The following is a 23,496-nucleotide window of genomic DNA, read 5'->3' on the forward strand; positions in this document are numbered from 1 at the left end:
AATTTAATTCTTATTAAAGACACACTCTTCAAAATATGGTTAGTGGTTATTTAATTGAAATTTATGATGGAAAAAAAACAATTTACACTAAAAGAAAAAAAAAAGTTTGAATCTTGTGTGGCCAGGTTTGGAAAATGTTTGATGTACAATGAGTTTAATTTAAAAGCTAAAATTGTTATTTTGCTTTTACAAGGGGCTAAGTTGTATATTTTCAAAATATATTTGGCTGAAATCTTTATTGAATACTAGGTTATAACCCGTGGACACCACGGATGATAAAATTAAAAATAATATTATTTATAGTAATACTTAATAATTGAAGAATAAGAATAAAATTTTTAATAAGTAATAAATATATATGTTTTATCAGTCGTGTCATAATTATATGATGATTCGTTAAAATTACAAAAGAATAGTGGTTTTCATATCCGGTCGGCAATTTGCATTTGTAGATATGTTAGGAAAATATCATTTTTGTATAATTGAATCAAAATTTAAATAAAAAAACATAAATTGATATAAATAATAAAATTGTACGAAGTTTTTATAAATTTCTAAAAACTTCTTTATACACAACGTTGGATGTTTTATTTGATAGTCTACCATCCTTATCTAAAATTAACAACTTTAATCCCTCTCTACTTTGAACTCTGGATAAAGCAACGTACAATTAGCCATGTGTAAAAACAGGATCCTTGAGAAACAAACCAACCTTCGATAAAGACTGTCATTGGCTCTTATTAATTGTCATTGCAAAACATACAACCAATGGAAACTGTCTTCTTTGAAATTTGAACGGGATCTTGTTTTCAGTAGGAGTTAGAGACATTTTTGGAATAAAAGTCCGGTTTCCAATATTACTTCCAGATATGATAACTGCCTCAATAACACGTTTGCCCAAAGATTTGACTTGTAGTCTAGTGCCATTACATAAGCCATTTTTCTGATCAATGTTTCTCAATAACATAACTGGAACAGCGACTTTTAAAATGAGATTATGGTTGGGCATACCTGAGACTTTAAGACCATTTAAAACATCAGGTGAGTATAAATTTTCATCAAACTGATCATGAACAAACTCAGACTGGCAGAGGCTATCTGAACTTAAATATTCTTTTTGCTCTCCTGGAATCAATTTTAGCAACCGATCATTTATTTCTTCAACAACTTCATTCTTGGGAGCAAGTATTGCTCTTTCTTGAAAATAACCCGCAATGTTGAAGTTTTCAAGAATCGAAGGATATACAAAATTGATTAATGAACCTATAGGATCACATGGATCATTAATGAGAATATCTTCTGGAATATCAACAATTGCTTCACCATCATTCGGACCACCAACATTACCTTCTCCTATGTCCAAAAGCCAGTTTGAAAAACCCCTTATTCGATCAACAGCAGATGAATCGCTTCCAACAGTTAACCTCATGTTTTTTGTTAATTTATGGACTTTGCATTGTTGCCATAAAAACGAAGAACTTAAAGAAGCGTTGACAATGTTTTGTCTACTGCCACCCGGAACAACAGGTAGAATTTGTCTGAAATCACCTCCAAAAACAACCACTTTCCCTCCGAATGGAATATTTGAGTTTGTAGGATCGACAAATCGTAATATATCCTTCAAAGTTCGATCTAAAGCTTCAAATGCATGCTTGTGTACCATGGGTGCTTCATCCCAAATGATCAATGAGGCTTTTCTTACTAAACTCGCAAGATCACTCTTTGGATTTATTCTACAAAAGAATCCTCGGTAAGATTTATGGGAATTATAAATCGATTGTGTGTTGTCCTGCCTCCAGTCAATAATAATGAAGCGATCCCACTTGAAGCAACGTTTAAAACAATCTCTCCTTGGCATCTAATTGCTGCAGAAATTGTCTTCCAGAGAAATGTCTTACCCGTTCCACCATAACCATAAATAAAGAATACACCTCCCTTATTATTTTTAACCTTAGCCATTATGTCAAGAAAAATGTTGCGTTGCTCGTCGGTTAATGAAACAAAGAGCCGATCAAACTCATTCTTCAAATTTGGTATGTCATAATCTAGCTCCTCGACTATCAAACGATTGTTTGAAGATGAAACCAAATCAGCATCTGGGTAAGGCATCCTTCTATAGTTCTTGAGACTGGAATTGTTTCGGAGTAAAATTTGTTCTATCTCAAACAAAGTCAAGTTTTTAATTTGATCTTCGTTTAGTGATAAACCTGTACGAACAATACTATATTAGTTACAACATATTAAAAAAGAGATTAAGTGGGACGTAAAATGTAATTGAGTGCATATTGGAAATTTATATGATATAGTTTTAATAATAATGTAATAAACATATAATACCTGGAGACTTTAATCTCTTTTGTTGAGTATAAAGAATTCCATCTGACAGGTATTCCCATGTGTTTTCCCACATAATCTCTGGTTTACACAAACTGCTGGACAATAACATCGTAGCAAATAAGAAACGCATATAAAAACCAGATCCAGAAAGACTTGCTTCCTTAATTGCTTTGATGTATTCTTTTTCATCATCCAAAAGGCCCAGATTATAGCATGCATCTTTAAAAGAAGAACAAATTTCACCATTGACCGTGCGAATTTCTTCGAAGGATTTTGGACCTTTCACTTTATTTAAAAGAATTCTTAAAAAATATGCTTCGCCAAGCTTAGGTGAAACGGAGTGAATTCTACCAATAGAAAATCCAACTTCCCTTGGCTTCCAAGTTTGAAGTTTAGGTTTCCAAACAAACTTGGTAGGAAATTCAACATATGTAAGTTTTCGTGCTTCTTTATTGATCTCATTACACTTCATCCAAGATATGAACATTGAAGAAGCAACTGAAGGTCGGTCAAGAACATCTTCAATATCATCGTCTGCCTCATATATAACTTGTTGTTGACCAGGCAAATGAAAAGGTAGTCTAATCACAACAGGATGCCTATAATGAACATCATATTTAAAAATTCTCCATGATGCTTCACATGCAGATATATATCTACAATCATAGTATTCTTTGATTTCATCCACTGCATCGTTGTTCTCAGTATCATTATTGTTTTGCACCATAGCAACAGTCGCTCTATCAGGACCCTTGTTTATATATTTAAATAAATATTTTATAGAAGATCCTTGATTGCACCATTCAACATTAATGTGTGCCTGATATCTTTTTAACAGATATTTGTTGTATGGAACAACATTTCTGTTATCTAACTGAACACCAGATTTTTCAACAAAATTTCCATCATTTCTTCTCCTATATAAAGGAAAACCATCTGAATCAACTGAAGTATGATTACAGAATTGCTTTGGAAAGTTTTTAGAACACTTTCTGTCCACCATGCATGGGCAATTGAAATTTTCAGCTCCACATGGACCGTGAATCATGAACTCCTTCACAAGTGAATACAATTCTGGATCTTCATCAATATTTGGAATCTCAGCAGAAATAATTGGATCGATATATTCAACTGTAGGAAGCTTGCATTCAGAATGCATAAACAGACATATATGACTATGAGGCAGACCTCTTTTTTGAAATTCAATTGTGTAAACCACTGCATATAAAAATATACAAATAGGATAGAAGTTAGAATCTAAAGAAGATATAGAAATATATATATATATATATATATATATATATATATATAAGTATAATTTCAAATACCTGCTTGAACCTTGCCAAAAAATTTATTTTCCCTTAAATCTTTAATAAATGCATCCAACTTAATCTTAAATAACCTACATAATATATCCGGTCTATCTTCAGGATGAAGTGGAGTGTTCTTAAGAAACCTTTGAACTTCTGGCCATTTTGGATTACACGTAAAGGTTATGAAAAAATCTGGATATCCAAACCATTTACATAGCGACATGGCATCCAAATAGTTTTGCATCATATAACGTGCACCACCGGTAAATGAAGAAGGTAAAATCACACGTTGACCAACGTTCGAAATATCTGTACTACCACGTGCTTGGTAATTACGCAGATTCTCATAAGACTCACATCTAAGAATTTTTTGTTGCTTACGTATGAAAAATAATCGCTCGCTTTCAATCATTGTATAACCATCAACCAAAAATTGTTGGAACAACCTTTTTGCATTAAGAAGTAGTGAGAACGATTGATCTCTATCTTGAATTCTGTAAGCAAAAAATTCTCTCATTGTACAGGTTGGGCGCTTGCTGTTACTTGAAGATGTAATACCTCTATGAAGGATGTCAACTCTGTAACCATCATCGCCATATGGAAATAGTAATGGATACTGAAGAGCAAGGTAAGAAAGATGTAATTCACTGATACGCTTTAGTAATCCTGATGAGGTTTCAACAATGATGTCTCTTTTTTCAATTGAATCACAAATGTCACCGACAATTAAAGCAGCTACCTCAGAAGAAGTTGGTAAGTTATAAGTCCTTCCATCTTGTTCTCTTTTTCCGATTAATCTTAACTTCAAGTTAGCACCCGGATTTTCATGAAGATTGTCTCTTACCATCCTATAAGACTTGACCAACGCATTGTTTGAATCTAACATAACCTTCAAAAATTCTATAATCTGGAGATCATATAATCTTGAAGTTGATGTAGAACCGCTCGTTGGTCCACTAAAAATATTAAAAAAAATATTTAATGTTAGTAAAGAAAATAATGAATTGAAACGGTTTATTAAAGTTATTGTAAAAATATACCCAATACTTGTCGATCTATTTGAAATCTCGTTCTCCGTATCATATATGTATAACTGACAGAATTTTGGTTAGACTTCCCATACTATGATAATTTTGACCGCTAAGTCTGAATATGTATGGTGTGTTGCCTCTGTTGATGGATGAATCGACTTTGCCTCCCATGGATGTAAATAAAAACATTGAATTGTAACGTCGAATGTTCTTCATGAAGTGTTTGCTTTTAGAATCTACAGAACGGTAAAGATTTTTGTAAGATGAGGGTGCTTCTTTTAAGGATGGTAGCTCAACTTTGCCATAACCACAACATAGGGAATAAGACGTATTGCCTTTTTTTTGCCCTCTAAGCGATTCATCTACCCATAATTTTGCATGACAAATCTGACATATAACAATTTCGTCTCCATGATCCAAGTAATATGTTGAATGAAAAAAATATAAAAAAAATATAAAGATTATAAAAAATAAATTATTTAATAAATTTAAATAATATTAAAACTATTAGAATTATGATCACCTTTTGATATACCGCGGAATTTATCTTCGACAATATGATCAGCATTACTTTCTTCATCTAATGTCAAGTCAAACACAGGTATAGAGGATATATGCGGAGTCTTCCTTTTTAATTGATGTTTTCCTCTTGGTAACTTGATTGATGAAGAATTTTGGATCATTGTCGAAAAATTACCGGATGACGTGGCATTCACAAACATTGAATTATGTTTGTTAATAGATATTGGTGTTTGAATGTTATTATTGTATATATAATTGCCTGATAAAATAAAGATACCAATTACAACGTTACCAACAGTTATGATTTATATAAAAGTAAAGTTTACATTTCTAAATTCGTATATTTATAAATGTGTACCGTTTGAAATGTTAGAAAAGGGAGTTCTAACATTTAAATTTGTTGATGGAGAATTATGAATTATTGTCGAACGATTGGTGGATGTCGTGCCAATGCAAAACATTGAATTATGTTTATCAGTCGTATGTGATGTTTGAACATTATTATTGAAAATATAGTTGTCTGGTAAGATTAAAATACAAATTAGAAAGTTAGAAATTGTTATGAGTTATATAAATATGAAGCATATATTCTTAAATTCGTGTATATAGAAGTACGTACCATTTGAAGGAGGATACATATTTGTATGTTGATGTACGTATGATTTGGTTGAGTTTATATTTTCCTTGTCTAAGGTAACGTTTATATAGTTATCTGTAGATATTAATCTAAGACGACGACTGAAGACATCTGTTATATAATTAGAAAAAATGGTTAGTACTAATAAAAAAATATTAATTTTTATAAATACTATAAATTAAAGAGTGTTGCAAATTTTATATAATTTTTATATTTGCATATCAATTGTAAAATAAACGAATATAATTACCATTATTCGACATGTAAGAAGCATGTGTAATAGAGGAATTTTGACGGGTTGATGTGCTTAGTAACACTTTCGATTTTCTATTATCCAAATATAACTTTCTAACTTTTCTCCTCTCTTTAGCGTTTGTAGATTCTGTAACGTTATTTGAACCTGTAAAATAGTAGAAAACAACTTAAAGTCAATATTTTATATTAAGTACAAATATATTTTTATTATTTTTATTATTATTTTAAAAAAAAATAAATAATATATTTAATACTAAAATAAATAAATAAAACATATTATAAATGCAAAATAAAGAAAGAAGGTTACCGTATTGGCTAAAATTAATAGCATGTGCAGTAGGTGTATGATGAGACGATGATGTATGATGAGACGATGATGTAGTGCGATGTTTTTTGGATTTTTTGTTATCCAAATATAACTTTCTGTTTTTTCTTCTTTCTCTAGCGTCCGTTGCATCCATATTCTTGTTCGATACATAATAACAATAAAAAAGTACATTGAAAAAGAAAATTAACAATTTGATAGTAAATGTTACATACGATTGATAGCTTATGTAATTTGTATAAACTTAATTTGACGAATTGAATACTAATCAAATACGAAATAAATGATATTTCAAAATCATAAAATTACATAATCATATATAAATAAATTTTTCTTAATAAATTGTTGAGCATAATAGATAAAATGGCAATTTAAATAGTTTATGTCAATTTAAATCATAATTTAATAAATATAACATATAAATATAAATTTTGAGGTTATTATTTAAATTATAGTTCTTTTAATATTAATTGGGTATATATATATATATATATATATATATACCAATTTAAATTATTTAAATATTATTGATAGAAAATTTAGAAAAATAAAAGTTATTTATTTTTATTGTTTTTATTTAAAATAAATAGTAATTACTATTTATTGTTTAACAACAAACCCACCTACACGAAAAGCAATCATAATAACCCCATTTTCCCCCTTTGTCGTAATAGAAATGAAGACCTAGAACAGTGTTATAGCAAAATCGATATCTCAACAATCAAGATTAACAACTCTAAGGTATTCATTTCAGAAATCTATAGAAGTTTGTCCCTTGGTATCGATGAAGGCAGAAAGTAATATACAAGCAACGAATCTGATTTGAACCGAGTAGTCTGTTTTTATCGATAATATACGATGTAGAAGTCACAGAATGAAGGTACGAATGATTAGGGTTTGAAGATGTGATGATTGAAGGTAAAAAATTATCTAAATATACGTACAAAACATAGATTAGTTGGAAGAAATTATACCTGATTATTTTGTACAGAAATGATGTCTTTTGAAGAACCGATCGAAAACTGAAGTGGTATGAAGAAAAATTCGAAATACTTCAAGACTGGAGAGACAATCAGGTAACTTTCAATTTGAATGAAATTATGATTTTCATACTATCTGCGTAATAGTTTGAAAATTTGAAATTCGAATTTGGTAGATGTTAATGTTAAATCTGTTCAAATGTTATTCCGATTAATATGAGTAAATAAGTTATTAATATATTTTTATATACCTTCTGAAATTAGATTGCAATTTTTTAAAAGATTTGCCATATATTAGGGTTAAATATATGAAAAACGCAAGACAAACTCATATTAATGTTAATGTATTTGAATATTTGATTACTGAATTAGCATTTACAAAAAAATCATATTAGTGTTTAGATATTTAATTTTTTTTTATACAAATTGAGGTCCTATTGAAATACTAATTCGGCATCTATGAATGGCATCAGATGAATATGCTTGCCTATAATATTTTGCAGAATCAAATTACAAAAAGTATTGTTCAAACTAATATCTTCGTTTTTACATATTTGATTCAATGGCATAGTTAAAGTTGGCAAAGTAAATCATGATTGATTGTTAATTAAAAAAATTTAACCATTATTATATATATCCGGTTATAGCTATTATTTTGTCAAATTATTAATATTTCTGGATCTTTCTGATATTTAATTAGAATATAAGACCAACAATCTGCACTTTTGTTATATGGACAAAAAGAATGACATTATTTTTAACAGTTAAAAACTCAAATAGAACAATAACATCTTTGGGTAATCGATTCTTTAAAACTAATTTGTAACCCAAAATTAACAATGCTTTGTTTTGTTACAACATATATGAAAATAATTATGTAACCCATATAATAAGATGGTAACTGAACATTCTATCAATTATAGGGTTATTCTGTAATTTATGTAACACAAAATTGTTAAAAGGTCAGGAAACTGATGTAGAATATGTATAATAAGAAAAATATCATTTATTTGTGAATTTATTTACGCAGCTACTTCATAGCATTTTCCCTCGACAAGAATATTGTGAAATGAAATATTAAAAATGCCCTTTTGGTCATTTAAACTCACACTACAGTACATCAGGGGCATGATATGGAAAAAATTTCAATTTCAATTACTATCTCATTAAACCAGAAACATAATTCGTCAATTACACATATGTTTCTTTTCCCAGTTCCTTCATTTTCGTCATCCAATCTAATCTGTATAAATTCTTTCAGTTAAGATCCTTATAATTCAACTGTGAAAACTTAAAATAGAAAAAAAAAATTAATTTATTTAAATGACCATTTTACCCCTAAAATAGACCTGAAAAATCTATATTTTTAAATTCGTCTATAAGAACATTGTACTTTTACATTTGTATGTGATTCTTTATTAGTGGTTCAGTATGTTCTTCTATTTGTTATTTGTGTGTCTGTTCATGAAAATCGAAATTTTCATATAGTTTTTGTATAAAGCATAAATTATTTAAGAAACCCACTAAAACAAAAATGGTGTTAAATAAATGTTTCAAAATTCCAAAGAGAATATAAAACTACAAGAATGTAAAATAAAACTGAAGTTTATTAATGTAAACAAACATATTTTTTCAAACTTGATCTTAAAATCAAAAGTTAGCCAATGTTTTCCAATTTCACCTTCATAATCTCTTTACCATGTTGACAAACATCAGCATTACTCTTGCACTGAAACTTAAGTTTGAAATCATCATGCTGACAAACTTGATTAGATGGAATAATTGTATGTGTATTCGATGACAAATCAAGGGGATCATCTCCATCTAAACTGTTATTAGGAAGAGAGTTAAATAATATGAGTGAGATCAAGGGTAACTGTAGAAATAAAATGATAAAACATAAATTAGCTCTTCTTGAAAACATTGATTTCATCAATGTCAGTGTCAATGAAAAGCTTTGTCACGGAACAGTACGTGTTAACTGTGGGACGACCTAAAAAATAAATAATATAGGTGTTATTTTTATTATTATAAAATAAAGGTTAATAAAAAAATAAATTTACCTCTCCAAACTTTAAGCATTGCAAATTGAAGGATAACAATCATACGAAGATTGTGTACGTTGTTATCGATAAAGTTTTGCATTGTGTAAGCATAATGACCCAACAATGCGACAGATAGTTGCAAACCACTAAAAAATAAATTTTTAAAGTAAAAAAGATAAATTCTTGTATATTATAAGTGATCAAAATAAATATATGTCTAAACAAACTTTGCATCTTGAATTTGGATGATGAGTCTGTGTTTGTTCACGTCTGCATTATCTCGCCACATGTCACCAATTCCAACCACTAATCCAATAACATCTATGAAAAATAACAAATATCAAACATATCAATTGTTGTGAATGTGAATACATAATATTTTATTAAAACATAAGATTTCTTGATAATTAAACTATATTCAAATGAACTAACCAATTGATATGTTTGGAGGATGGACCAATGAGATAAGACTTTGATAATCAACAAACTCAAAAAAAAAAACGTAGGCCCATAAAAGTCATGACACTCAGTAACAACAGTGTTATGGACAAAAGTAAGTTTATAATGATGACGAGTTAACCTCAAACCACCCATACTTTCTGATGCAAAGATTAGACATTTTATGTAAAATGCATGGCCATCTTTTAGAATATCTATGAATCTGTAGATGTTTTTCCTTGAGACATTTGCTTGGATTTTGTTTCCCTAAAAGAAGTATGATATAAATTGTCTTTAATAAGTAAAATGGTCATTGTAAGCTATATTATAAAGAATCATTCTTAATAACTTATAAGTATACCTGTTCATCTATTAAGATCAATTCAATTAAGTAAAGTTCATCTTTGTTATAGAATGATTTCTGGTTCCATAAGTTTATAACACGAAGTTTGAATGTTAAATCATCCCTTAGAACATCTAAATCAGCAATTAAAGTAACATTTGATGCAGCCATTGATCTGCAAAAAATAAAAAAAAAATATATTGTCACGGTTATTATTTTATAGTTATGTGTTTAAGCATGAGAAAAATGAAATGATTTTTGGTTCCACTACGAGATTCTAAACATAATAGATAAACATCTATAGTTTTGTGTTTTTTTATGGTAATTTATATGATCCAAATCATCCTTCTGTGTGTAAGTATGAGAAAAATGAAGATTTTGACTATAAGATAACATATAAAGAAAGGAACACAGGGAGAATAAGAATAAGAATAGCTTTACCAGAATTGCAGTGTTTTAAGGTTCTGATACGAAGCAGATGCGTAAAGGCAAATGTTGGAAACGAATTTAGGGGTTTTATATTTATAAGTAAAAGAAAACATTCGAATTTAATTTTGTAATTTATTTAATTCCTATTATGATGCAGATATATTTGGAAAATAATAAATTGATTCAAAAACCCTTGCTGATTTTATGCGATATGATGCTTAATTTATTTAAAATGAATTTTAATGCAGGCGTAGTATGGAAACAAATTTGCTGATTAGTAGGAGAGTGTGTGGATTCGTCAAAGAAGGTATGGGCGGATTAAGATTGATTTTCAAAATAAAAATTAGTTTTATATTATCGTGAATTATCTTGATTTGAATTTAATTTGAATTTGAGTGTGATTTTTTATGTATTTGGGAGGGAATAATTTTCTAAGAAAATGGGTGAAAATGACACGTGGAAATTTAATTTTTTATCATAGGCAAAGTACAATGACTGAATAAGAGATAAAATGAAATAAATTAAAAATTTTAACATGTTTCTGTACAAATCCTAGCAGCAACCTGATCAAATGTACAAAATATGCAGATAAAATAATAAATTAATATTACAAGTAGTAGCAACCTACATTTGATTACTACACATGTTAATATCGACTTGAACATTTATGTCCTTTTTTATTTATGCACCATAATCATTAATTATGCTTCCCAAAAGTTGAATAAAATCAGCTTACTAAAATTTTTGGTATTTTTAGATTCAGTATATTGGTTGATTCCACAAATTTTAGTTTTTTTTTTTAAATAGAGGCATAATACATGTAAATTTTTTGATATTGATCATATTTATCATGCTCTTTTTCACCCTTGTTATATCGAAAACCTTTTTTTTTTGTATTTTTAGCTTCGTTATAACTCATTATTTTTTGTTTATACATTACATATAGAATGTATGATTCTATATTTAATAAACAACCGAATAAAGATGGAAAACCATGATGGTATAACAAAAAATATGGAAAAATTTAATCATAACATGCTATACAAATATAGCATCACAAACCATTTAAAAATAAAATGATAGAATCCAAAGTTTTAACCTTAAAAAACAGAATTGTTAAAACATGAAACCAATATAGTTTAAAACCACCATGCAAAATAAAAACTGAAAATTGTTCATGAAATTCCAAAAAAGAATTCATTTCCAAATTAACCACAAAAAGCCGAGTCAGCCACTTTTTTCCAACTTCACCTTCAATAACTGTTTTCCTGGACCATCTGGAGATACTTTTGGAGTTTTTGAGGATGATAAGTTTTCATTCAATTCTTTATTAAAGACTTCTTCTAGATTTCGTTTTAAAACGGGTGTTGTGTTGTTTAACTTCATTGGGCTTGTTGCTGAGTTTTTGTCAACAGTGGAAGGAGTTATGTTGTCGTCGGTACCAGAAATTACATCATAAATAAACAATTATACAACATTGTTATTTAAATCGAAGTATTATTTTATAATATATTTATCTAATGTAACATGCATAAAACCTTTAGAGTTCTGTTATCTTGAGATTCGAATTCGCCCAAACCAATATCCAGAGAGTGTGTTATACCAGTCTGCAAAAGACAGAAAATAACAATAAAATTGTTTTAAAAAACCCATAAGAACATATAGTTAGCAACAAAAAAAACAATAATCAACAAATTAATTACCTGTGAATCAGTAAACTTGTTTTCGAGTTGTTCAATTATATCAACATTATCACTGACTCTAGTAATTCCATATTGATTGTTTTTTTTGACACATTGAAATCCGTAACAGAAATCTTGAATGCCAATTTCAAACCTTTCAATGCATTAACCTTCCCCGGAAAAAATTTAGTACTGTCTCCACTCTGCAACGAAAAATAATATAAATACAACTTGGTGCAAGTTCACATATACACAAAACCTAATAATCATTTAAAAATATTCAAATGACCTGTGTCATTCTTTTAACCAACTCCTTTGCTGAACTCTTCAAAAGATATCTTCCTTCTTTTTCAAACATTGTTAAGGTGATAGTCCCGGTATTATCTTGCACACGTATCGGTATCATAAATCTATAATAGGTTTACAAAATATATTATTAAAATACATGGAGTAAAAAACATTTTTGTATGATTATAGTAGAAAGAATAACCTCGGTACAACAGAAGTTGTTGTTTTTGTGCAATTTCTGTTATGACATTCATAAGAAATTGATTTTGCATTTGATTGATGAACATTAGTATCATCTTTTGCATCATTAACCTGAGCACAGTAACTGCAGTTTGTACATGCGGGATAGAACCATCTCTCATTTTGCAATATCCCCTTTATAGTGCCAACTATAATGAAATATGTTTTTTGCATGAAAAAGTTGTTATTTATAGTATTTTATTATTTTATAAGTTTTATTTAAGTAATTTTGTTTATCTTTTCTTATCAGGTAAAAGTATCTTTCAAACATTAAATTGATGATTATTTCACCTTTGTGAGGAAACATCATATTCATTATTCGAAGGTTATTGCAGCATTATTCAGGTACATTTCAAATTTAATATTTGCATGTTAAAGATTCATTTTGATACATATAGAGATATAGTTGTTATATTACATTTGTATATAGAAAAGTATTTATATTTATAATTTTATAATTTATAATATATATAATTTTATAATTTTATAAAATAAAATAAAAGTTTACAAAATTAGAATAAATACCTCAAGGGGTTCAAAAATCTCAGCAATAGTCTTCAGCTTAGTTCTAACTATGAAATCATCAAATTCAGAAAGTTGTTTAGATTCAATAACTGAAATTGTATTTGAAGACGAATCAGGACGATCATCCACATCTAAACTGTAAATTATATAAAGTATAAATTATTAGTATTATTGAAATGAAATGTTGTATAATTAAAACCTATATGAAATGTGTTACCTTTTTTTGAAGAGAGTAATTTCATCAATTTCTGAGTTAATGAACAACTTTGAAGATGTAAAGTAGGTGTTAACACTTGGACGATCTTTAATAAAAATAATAATAATTAGTATAACAATCCAATATGATTAAGTGTGTTGATAAAATAAAAATATACCTCTCCAAATAGTAATCTGTGCAAACTGAAGTATAACAACAACATGTTGATTTGGTGGATTGTTATCTATGTAATTCTGCATCTTGTACGCATAATCACCCCACAAAATTACACGGAGTTGCAAAGCACTGAAAAGTCAACAATTGTTTATTAAAAGTCATTTTTTTAACATAATATAGACTACAAATATAAAGATATAAAAAACATACTTCGCATCTTGGATGTGAATGGTTAGCCTCTGTTTAGACTTATCTGAATTATCTCTCATCATCTCACTAACAGCAACTACCAATCCAATAACATCTGTAAAATAAAAAAACAATTGAATGAAGAGTTGTTTAAAATTTGAAGAGATTATATAAATTAGATAAGCACAATTAAGACCAATTAAACTTTTAGTTTATAACGGGAATTATAAATACTAACTAACCAACAGATGTATCTTGAGGACGTAGAAATGAGAGTATAGATTGATACTCAACAAATGAAAATCCAAATTTAGATCCAGAAAATTCTGCACATTCTGTAACAACAGTATCTTGGACAAATGTTAGTTTTTGATCTTGAGGAGTTAGTTTGAAACTACCGGGCTTTTGTGATGCAACACTTGGTCTTGTGATGTAAAAAGATGACCCATCCTTTAACAGATTTTTGAAACGATACAAACATTTTTTGTAGACAGTAGCTTAGATTTTGCTCCCCTATAAAAAATTTATATACCATAAACAAAGAAGTAATTGTAATTAAGTGTTTAAGTGTAAGAAATCATTAATATGTAGAGTGTAGATACCTTTTCATCAAGTAAGATTAATTCAATGGCCCAAATGTCATCCTTGTTGTAGAATGACATATGGTTCCACAAGTTTATGACACGAACTTTTAGTGTCAAATCGTCCCTCAGCGCATCCACATCATCAATCAAAGTGACACTGCAATCACCCATTTAACTGAAAAAAAATACAAATTTATATAAATTTGATGAAAAATATATGTAACAGTTTGGGCTATTTTTTGTTTTGATTGTTTTTTATCAATCCAAAGTAGTTTTAAAAGTAAACCAATTCTGAAAAGAAAAGGTTTATGTGCACTTATACGTATTATCTGCACAGAAACAATAGTATATAAAGGTTATTCTTAGTTAACAAAAAATAAAAGATATAATTTTCAAATAAGGCATAAAGGGTAAATTTGTCCAACATATAAAAATAATGGTAAATAATGTTGTAAACATTTTTCTTATTAAAAGATTCGAAATACTTCTTCAATTTATATCCATAACAGCTTCGAAGTAGCTTTCTTATTGATACAAAGGGTAAAGTTGTCTAACATTAGAAATATCCATACTTTTTTACAATCTATAGCAATGTACTAAACAAATCCAAAAAAAAAAAAGGTTCTGGTGCACTTTTAGGTTTTTCACAGAAACAAAAGCATAGAAAGCTTATTCGTATTTAACAAAAATTAAAACATATAATTTCATTCTGTGTAAACCTTTTTAATTTATATAGTAAACCTTTTTAATTTCTATAGTCACCATTTTTTATGGTGATTAATATGATGAAGTTATGCATTTTGTGTCTAAATATGAGAAAAATGATGATTTTGTCTATAAGATATTACACAAAGTAACAGAAGGAGAAGAATATAGATATATAATCAAAATAAAAATAACAATAACAATAACAGAATTGCATGGTTTATGCAGAAAGAAAAAAACAGAAGGAGAAGAATAATGACATTGTTGTTTGGGGATGCCTTACCAGAATCGTAGTGTTTTATGATTCAGCTAATCAGCAAAATGCGAATAGGAAAATGTTGGAAACGAATTCAAAGGTTTCGTATTTATAAGTGAAAGAAAACATTCAAATTCGAAGTTAATATTTTATTTGATTTGATTTGATTTAATTCCTATTATGATGCAGATATATTTGGAAAAATATAAACTTATTAAAAACTCATTGCTGATTTTATGTGATATGATGGATTTTAATGCAAGTTTAATAAGGAAACATATTTGCTGATTAGTAGCAGAATGTGTGGATTGGGCGGTCAAAAATTGATAACAAATAAAATTTTCGTTTTATAGTATAGTGATTTTATTTGAATTGAATTTGAATTTGAATTTGATTTTGATTAGATTACACTCCGTTAATTTAGTGTTACATTTAGATTTAGATTAGATTAGAGTTAGAGTTAGATTAGAGTCCGATAATAATGTTTTGGGCGGGAAGTTTTTTCTGTGAATATAGGAGGTAATGACACATGGATTGTTATGGGTTATAAGAGGGACATGTGGCAAACCTAGAGAGGTTTTTATTAGGAAGAGAGATTAGGCGGCCAAAGGGAAATCCCAACAACAAAAATCTATATTCCCAATGCAAAAAGTTATTTGACTTTTAAATCTAAGGGTGTCTAAAAGGTGTTTTATTAGCGGCACCCGAATAGTTATTATCATGTATCTAAATTTAATTTAACTTAATATCAAGTTTACTTTTATATATTAATAGACAAAAAAAATAGGAGAGACGTGTCATTTGGAAAATAAATAAATAAAAAAAAAAAAAAAAAAAAAAACTATTAAGTCTTAAAAAAAAAAAAAATTACATGTGACAGAAGTTCAATGTCCTCCATAATTTCAAAACTATGACTCTGTTCTTAGTTCCAGCGTTCTTTTATCTACCATCTACCATTCAGGCATATTCAATGTCCTCGATTTTTGGTGCCAGTTATCATATTCTTCTTTTTCTTCGTAATGTCATTTCTTTGTGGATGGCTCCCTTAGAAGATGTTTTCATCTTTTCATACTATGCTTCTATGGTAAGTATAACGTTTTTCATCACATGAGGCTTCATACAAGGCTTGAGCTCATTGGAGAAGGAAAAAAATATAGTTAGATTTAAGGGCGAATTTCAACTAGTCGGAAAAGAAAGTTATGTGGGTGTTGATGAATTAATAAGGTGTTGATAGAGTTTTTGGATCCGTTAAATTGTAATGGCGGGCAGGGAGAATATAATGACTTAAAGACTTTTTTAATATATCTTGTTTTCTTTAAAATTATTTTTTATTATATATTAAATTTTATGTTTGCGTTAACTTCAATCTATGTTTAAATATCGTAAATTTTATGTTTGCGTTAACTTCAATCTATGTTTAAATATCCTATTTCTTTTTTCTAAATCCACCACTGAAAGGCGGTGTGACCTTTAAATTATTTTAGCTCAGCATGGAAGTTAAGAACTTGATTTGTATATCGACAATAAAATAACGTATTTAAATTTTAAAACAGAAAAATAAAATAGAATTACGATTCTACAAAATTCAAAATAGTAAGCAGTTTAGAATCCAATTTATATGTCCGAAATATCTATTCTGATATTCAGAAACAGGTGATTATTTTCTTAAATGGCGAAAAAAATGATCAAATATAGATATTCAAATGGTATCTTTTTTTTTTTTTTTTTTTTTTTTGCGAATATTGCTTAAATAAAATGAGTCGACACAATTTATGTTTATGGACCTTTATCCCTGTGCTTCACACTCACCGGAATTTTCCGTAACAAAAAAACAAAAGGATGCCGTATACAACCTCTGAACCACAAAGCAATCATCTGCAAACCCTGTTGGAATCGGCGCGGCCGTTTCTCCGGGGACAATTGGAGAACGTTGACGTCAAACTTCCATCCCTAATCTCGGTCTTGAAATCCGTCGGAGCTGGCGAGTGCTGGCACAAGCACGGCAGCTTCCTCGACCACCTCGTCGACATCTACAGGATCCTTAAACTATGGGGTGCTCCTGATGCAGTATGTCTCTGCGGCCTCTTCCATTCTGCTTACTCTAATTCTTACGTCAACCTCGCCATCTTCGATCCTTCGACTGGCCGCGACATCGTTCGTGGACACGTCGGCGAGGCGGCGGAGCGGTTGATCCACTTGTTCTGTGTCGTGCCTCGCCAACAGCTTATCCATGATGACCTGTTGTTCCAGTACTCCAACGAATCGGAGCTTGTGCAACACCTAAAGGACTCCGAGAGATCGTTGACTAATGCACGGAAAGGTGCTTTGGAGATCGGAGATGAAGAGTGGAGGAAGAAACTTCAATCAATTTTGCCTGCCGATGGAATCGTGTTGAAGCATATAAAAACAGGCGAAGATGTGCATCTATCGAGGAGAGTAGTAGCGACCTTCCTGCTAATGACAATTGCCGATTTCAGCGATCAACTGTTCAGTTTTCAGGATGTATTGTTCGATAATTCAGATGGAATGCTCAAATTTTCCGGTAATGATTGGGCCAGCGCGTTGTGGCCGGGGGATGGAAAACCAGGACTATGGATGAACTCCATATCAAGGATGGGAGCAATTTACACACTGATCGTTAGAGAAGAAGAATTGTACTCAATTGAACAGCCTCAATCATCCAACAAAAACCGAGATGAAGAAATCGAGCTTGTGACGCCATCAATTCTTGAAAATTGCACCAGAGTATTGAGCGCCAAGGATCAGATAGAAGCAAGAGATCGGTACTGGGAAGGTGTTTGTAACGTGTCAAAGAGAGGATTGGATGGGTGTGAAGATGTGTTGAAAAGGAGTCTGGAGAAGAACCCATTTGTTGGGGAACCACATGTGGTTTTGGCGCAGATTTATTTGAGCCAAGGGAGGTTCGAAGAGGCAGAGAAAGAGAGTGAAGAAGGGTTGAAGCTTCTTCTGCAATGGGGAAGTCCATGGGATAAGAGAATGTCATGGGAAGGTTGGATCTCATGGTGTAGAGTTTTGGTGATGAAATCCAAGGAGAAATCATGGCCACAGACTTCTTGGGGGATCCTCAATTTGGGACTTGTTCGATAGAGTCAAAATTGGGCAATAATGGCCGAGGTTTGTCTTCCTAAATAAAATAAGACTTGCATTTGTGTAATATTCTCTACATTCACATTCACTAAAGAAACCCATTATCATGGGATGTATCAAGTAAGATTCAGGGCTTATGAACATAATGGAAATTTTATAAAAAATAGTCTTCATTAGGTGCTATGTATCTACATTCTATCATCTTTAACAGTTTGTATGACTACAAAATATCATATTTTCCTGATGCAACTCTCTAAGTACAAAGATTGTATCTGCCACCCTACATTATGCCAAGAAAAAAAAATCTGAGAAAATTCATCAAAAGCCCAATTGTGATTTTCTTTCCATTTTCTGAGTTCGTTCATCATAAGCAACAGATGGGCCCACCTATATGTATGTCATCCAACAATTTAAAGTTTATAACTGAAAAGACAATGGAAGTGTTCTTTGAGTTCCTTGGAAAAGACCAAAGAAAGATGAAGAAACATCCAACTGTTCATCCAAATTAATGCTACTACTGGAGTTGTGTCGTGTTCTTGAACAGGTGTATATGCTGCAGCAATACAAAGATTCTGCACAAAAGAGAGAGGAGTATGATAAAAAAGCATAACAAAGTCAAATGTGGAAAGTATCACTCCATCAGTATTTACATGCAAGAGGTCCACACTTCCTCATGAACCTGAAACAGATAAGCAGTTTTAATACACATAAACAGAAAACATCAATCAAAAACACGTAATGCATGCATGAAACTATCACATTATAAAGAGAGAAAAGATGTATATACCTTATGCAATTTATTTATATTACTCCTTGATATCACAATCCGTCTGTCTTCATTCAATTTGTTTATTAAATACTCTAAGGGATCTTCCTCCTGGAATGACAAAGACCAAGAATAATATTTGAGTTTGTAATTGTAAATCTGTCCAATGGAATTCTACTAAGCTTCCAGTCTGTTAATTACCTTTGGAGGATGCAAAGACATAATACTAGTGAAAATCTTGTATATATCATTGTCCTCAGTAAGTCGCTTTAAAGAGAGAGACTGAAGAAGAATACAAGTACTGGTTGCAATTAATGGATATCTAGTCATATATAATAGCAACATACTTCCATTGACATGTCATCTCTTCACCTGATTCACCATGTTCATCATCTGACTCATTTTCTGAGTTATCTTCACCAAAATCCTGCAACAATTAACCACCATGATTTCTAGAATCAAAAAGGTAGAAAACAATTGCAGGTTCCCACAACATCTAAACTTACATAAGGAGCTAAAAAGCTACTGCCATGTCAACGTCTTGTCACTAAGCCATTCCTTTTGATCTTCTCTGCATCATGGTGATTCACATCCTCCTTGATATTTTCTTTTCCAATACTACCCTTATCAGACTTCAAAGCATCTTTCAGTGGCGTATGTTTATCTTCACTAGCGTTTCTTCCATGATCACCCTCTGAGCTATAGAAACGAAGTACTAAAGTGTAAATCCCAATTATCATAGTAACATTGAGTTAAACAGATGCTTACACCAAAAAATAGACTCCATCTTCCTTTCAAGTCTCAATGAAGAAAAGACATTCAACCTGATACCCATGCTTTGAAAACTGGACCGGATCGGCCGGTTTAACTGGAACCGGTCTGGTTCGGTCATGTGAACCAGAAAACCATTCGTCATGTGAACCGGTAAAAACCGGTCTGGTCGAGCCGGTAAAATCGGGAATATATATATATATATATATATATATATATATATATATATATATATATAGGGAAAAATGAATATACATTACAGCCCCACCTAAGCTTAGGTACTAAACCTCATGAAAATACGTTGTTTTACTATATAAAGATTACGATTAGGTTACCACTTGAAGTTGTAGTTTCATAATGTACACAATAGTTTTGATAAGGAAGCAAGAACGTTGATCATCTTCCTCCTTCGTGACGATGGAAAACAATATTGTTCACTAGGGTGAAGTAAAAACGATAATGAAGGAAAAAAAAAACAATGATGGTAAAACGATAATGGAGGGAAGAAATGTTATTAGGGATGATATATTTACCAAGTGAAAACCAAATCGAGTATAACTACTAAGTTAAAACGATATATTTTAGAGGTTTTGTATTTTTTATATAATAAAAATTGTGAATAATATAAGTATGACATCATCAGGTTTTTCGGGTTTTTGAGACTGACCGATTGGACCAATTGAACCATTGAATCAGTAAGACGGCCGGTTCGGTCTCCGGTCCGGTTTTCAAAACCTTGACAAATACTATATATCACCTTCACCGTACATGCATGAACACATGTAGCATGGGGAACGAAGTTGACAATATTGCGCCAAAAGGAGATAGGAGAGAGACGATGGTGTTGACTTCCAGTTATTGGGTTTTTACTTTTTAGTAGAGTTGTATAAAATAGTTTGGTACAACACTTGCTACTTCAATAACTTCATAAGGTCAGCAAAAAATGGTACCTCCTTTTCAACAATTTACTTCCAAACAATTTTTTTTATACTAACAATTTACTTCCAAAATGACAGATACATGATAATAAAAATCCTGGTATTTCACCCAACCTTAATACCATAATTTGACCATTGATTCAATATTTAATAATTTACACCCAAAATATCGAACAAATTCTAATAAAAAATCTACTGATATGACAAGTCAATATGTGAAACAAATCACTGTTTACCCTAATAAGATCAAAATTATGTTTCCAGACTAATTTCAAAATAGAGTAGAAAACTTAAATTAAGTTCATTCATTCATAGTTAATTATGATAAATCCAATTCAGTCTATTCTTGATCTGTTGGAACTAAACATGCTAAAATTCTCTGAAATCAAAACAGATATAATGACACCTATGGCTGGAATTTTGGTTATAGCCAGACATATGGGAAATCAACAACTTAATTAGAATCTGGTAATTTATGAAACCTGCATCGCGATGATGAAGCTACACTGAAAGACCTTGACTTGTTATCATATTGGATGTTGGTACGTTCCAAGACATTTTTCGAGACAACTTCAGCTGCTTGACAGACACTAGAAAATATTGCTTGCAGCACTAGACTATTTGACACAGGTAGTCCAGTCAGCAGTCTTTGAACGCGCTGCATCTTTGTCACGATTGATTCTTCTATTCTCCTTGCATTCATCTCTATCAACTTATTCTCAAAGTCCCTTCCTCCATTGATGTATCCCATGCAATTACTCTTGATGATTTTGCGATATCTTTTACACTGCTGTACCAGCGCCGGTATTCCTTGCATAAGTCCTTGTGCTGATGCGATATTCCTCATACCTATAATCACCTGCACTGTTGTTTGACATCATCATCATCATCGTACATTTGTCCATTATAATAAAAATGAATATAACCCACTAAGTTTTCTTATTAAAAAAAAAAAAAAAAAAAAAAATTAATCAAATGCGGTAACTGCCAGATTGAAATATATATATATATATATATATATATATATATATATATATATATATATATTCAAAACCTACTGCTTTATTAAAATAGAATTTGTCTATTAATAAATAAAATCCAAACATTAACATCAACTAGACCAGGTTATATGCAATGTTGCATATTTAGGTCTGGTTTTACATTTCGTTTAATGAACCTTTTTACTACATAAACCAGGAAAAAGATGAAACGTAGCATTGTAGTGTTATAAACTGTACAGTTGTTGTATGTATACATACCTCACGTGAGATGATTGTGATGATGGCACTTGAAAAACTATCTTGCATATTATGTTTTATTTGAGTAGATGTAGCTACATTCTCGTGTGGTTGCAACTCCATGTATAGCGTTGCAGGGCAAGTTAAAAACTTTAAGATATTTAAGTTAGCAAACGGAGAAGGCTGATGTGAGACTGGTTCCATGGATGAAGAAAGAATCTACATAAAATATAAGAAAAGAAGATTAACAATCCTAGTATGATAAACTAACAAGTAGCTAATACCTGAAGAATCCCCAAGTTAAGGGTAAGGAATTTGACATTGTGGAGCTGATTAAGCAGACAAGCTAATTTACGAGCCTGTTGGTGTAAACCTGTATAATGGAGATTCACCCTAAAACAGAGATCCACCTTCTCCAAAGAAGGGAAACCTTGTCCTTGTGTGGGAATTAGCTGAAAAGGATCAAAACCTTTTATGACCAAGGAGGTAAGGCCTGATGCAGAAATGAGAAATTCCTTCCCACTGAAACCTTTAATAGTGAGATTCTTGAGTTGAGGTGCAACCACCTTGACAACTTCCAACCAAGAGAATGAATGTTCATGTGTGAGATTAGAAAGTCAAGGATGACATATATTCAAAACAACCATTTCCATCACTCGGCAATCTACTAAGGAGAGATGCTTTAAGTTGGGCCACTTGGAGAAAAGACAGGTGAAGTTATCACCAGAGAGTGTGACATAATGAAGATGCAGTGTTGTTAAAGCCGAGAGGTCCACGACTCCAATGTAATTAGACGTCAAAGAGTCGCCTGTCATAATAGTCAGTTGTTGGTTACTGTGAGAGGATGCGTAGTCCAGAATTCCTTTGACAGAATCGTGGCTAACCTCAGCCGGAGGAACCAGCTTCACTGAAGACAATTGTAACTGATTATTGCGGTGATACAGAACGTTAGAAACAAATTCAGGAGAGAAATCCTCATCTGAGAAATTCAGACAGAGTATTGAAGTCCAGATAAACCTCCATCTACATGACAAAACACAACTTCTGATAGCCTCTCTCAGGCTGCTTAGTCCATCCTCTTTTACATTCATTCCAACTTTCTCATCTCCAAAATCCATTCTAATACCTTGATCAGAATTTTCAATTATAAACACATTGCATCTCATCCCACCATATGA

The 23,496-nt window shown here is 30.8% G+C and overlaps 4 protein-coding genes and 1 pseudogene across 4 annotated transcripts; 1 reads left to right on the forward strand and 4 right to left on the reverse strand.

The window, feature by feature from the left end:
• Positions 1-544: 544 nt before the first annotated feature.
• On the reverse strand, positions 545-14,707 carry LOC145163682 (uncharacterized; annotated as a pseudogene).
• A 2,556-nt stretch (positions 14,708-17,263) lies between these two features.
• On the forward strand, positions 17,264-18,781 carry LOC145165985 (uncharacterized). The gene has a single exon (XM_079084908.1). It carries the CDS (start codon positions 17,337-17,339, stop codon positions 18,603-18,605), a length of 1,269 nt encoding a protein of 422 aa, XP_078941034.1. The 5' UTR covers positions 17,264-17,336; the 3' UTR covers positions 18,606-18,781.
• A 6-nt stretch (positions 18,782-18,787) lies between these two features.
• On the reverse strand, positions 18,788-20,298 carry LOC145165986 (uncharacterized). The gene is made up of 5 exons (XM_079084909.1): positions 19,878-20,298; positions 19,573-19,798; positions 19,393-19,482; positions 19,256-19,284; positions 18,788-19,177 (listed from the first exon to the last, which is right to left on the reverse strand). Exons 2-5 carry the CDS (start codon positions 19,714-19,716, stop codon positions 19,120-19,122), a joined length of 321 nt encoding a protein of 106 aa, XP_078941035.1. The 5' UTR covers positions 19,717-19,798; positions 19,878-20,298; the 3' UTR covers positions 18,788-19,119.
• A 1,059-nt stretch (positions 20,299-21,357) lies between these two features.
• LOC145165987 (uncharacterized) lies at positions 21,358-22,934 on the reverse strand. The gene is made up of 3 exons (XM_079084911.1): positions 22,603-22,934; positions 22,340-22,537; positions 21,358-21,939 (listed from the first exon to the last, which is right to left on the reverse strand). Exons 2-3 carry the CDS (start codon positions 22,520-22,522, stop codon positions 21,535-21,537), a joined length of 588 nt encoding a protein of 195 aa, XP_078941037.1. The 5' UTR covers positions 22,523-22,537; positions 22,603-22,934; the 3' UTR covers positions 21,358-21,534.
• Position 22,935: 1 nt separating this feature from the next.
• LOC145163683 (F-box/LRR-repeat protein At5g02910-like) lies at positions 22,936-23,436 on the reverse strand. The gene has a single exon (XM_079082486.1). It carries the CDS (start codon positions 23,434-23,436, stop codon positions 22,936-22,938), a length of 501 nt encoding a protein of 166 aa, XP_078938612.1.
• Positions 23,437-23,496: the final 60 nt, after the last annotated feature.

The sequence above is a fragment of the Lactuca virosa genome, chromosome 3 (genome assembly GCF_052849685.1).
Source record: "Lactuca virosa cultivar CGN04683 chromosome 3, Lactuca_virosa_CGN04683_v6, whole genome shotgun sequence".
NCBI lineage: Eukaryota > Viridiplantae > Streptophyta > Magnoliopsida > Asterales > Asteraceae > Lactuca > Lactuca virosa.

Excerpts from the sequence above, each read along its gene's own strand:
- LOC145163683 (XM_079082486.1), bottom strand. The coding sequence starts at position 23,436 with ATGGATTTTGGAGATGAGAAAGTTGGAATGAATGTAAAAGAGGATGGA.
- LOC145165986 (XM_079084909.1), bottom strand. The coding sequence starts at position 19,716 with ATGTTGCTATTATATATGACTAGATATCCATTAATTGCAACCAGTACT. Across the intron at positions 19,483-19,572 it reads TGTCTTTGCATCCTCCAAAG|GAGGAAGATCCCTTAGAGTA; the intron begins GTAATTAACAGA and ends TTGTCATTCCAG. Across the intron at positions 19,285-19,392 it reads ATATAAATAAATTGCATAAG|GTTCATGAGGAAGTGTGGAC; the intron begins GTATATACATCT and ends TATCTGTTTCAG.
- LOC145165987 (XM_079084911.1), bottom strand. The coding sequence starts at position 22,522 with ATGGAACCAGTCTCACATCAGCCTTCTCCGTTTGCTAACTTAAATATC. Across the intron at positions 21,940-22,339 it reads TCACAATCATCTCACGTGAG|GTGATTATAGGTATGAGGAA; the intron begins GTATGTATACAT and ends ACAACAGTGCAG.
- LOC145165985 (XM_079084908.1), top strand. The coding sequence starts at position 17,337 with ATGCCGTATACAACCTCTGAACCACAAAGCAATCATCTGCAAACCCTG.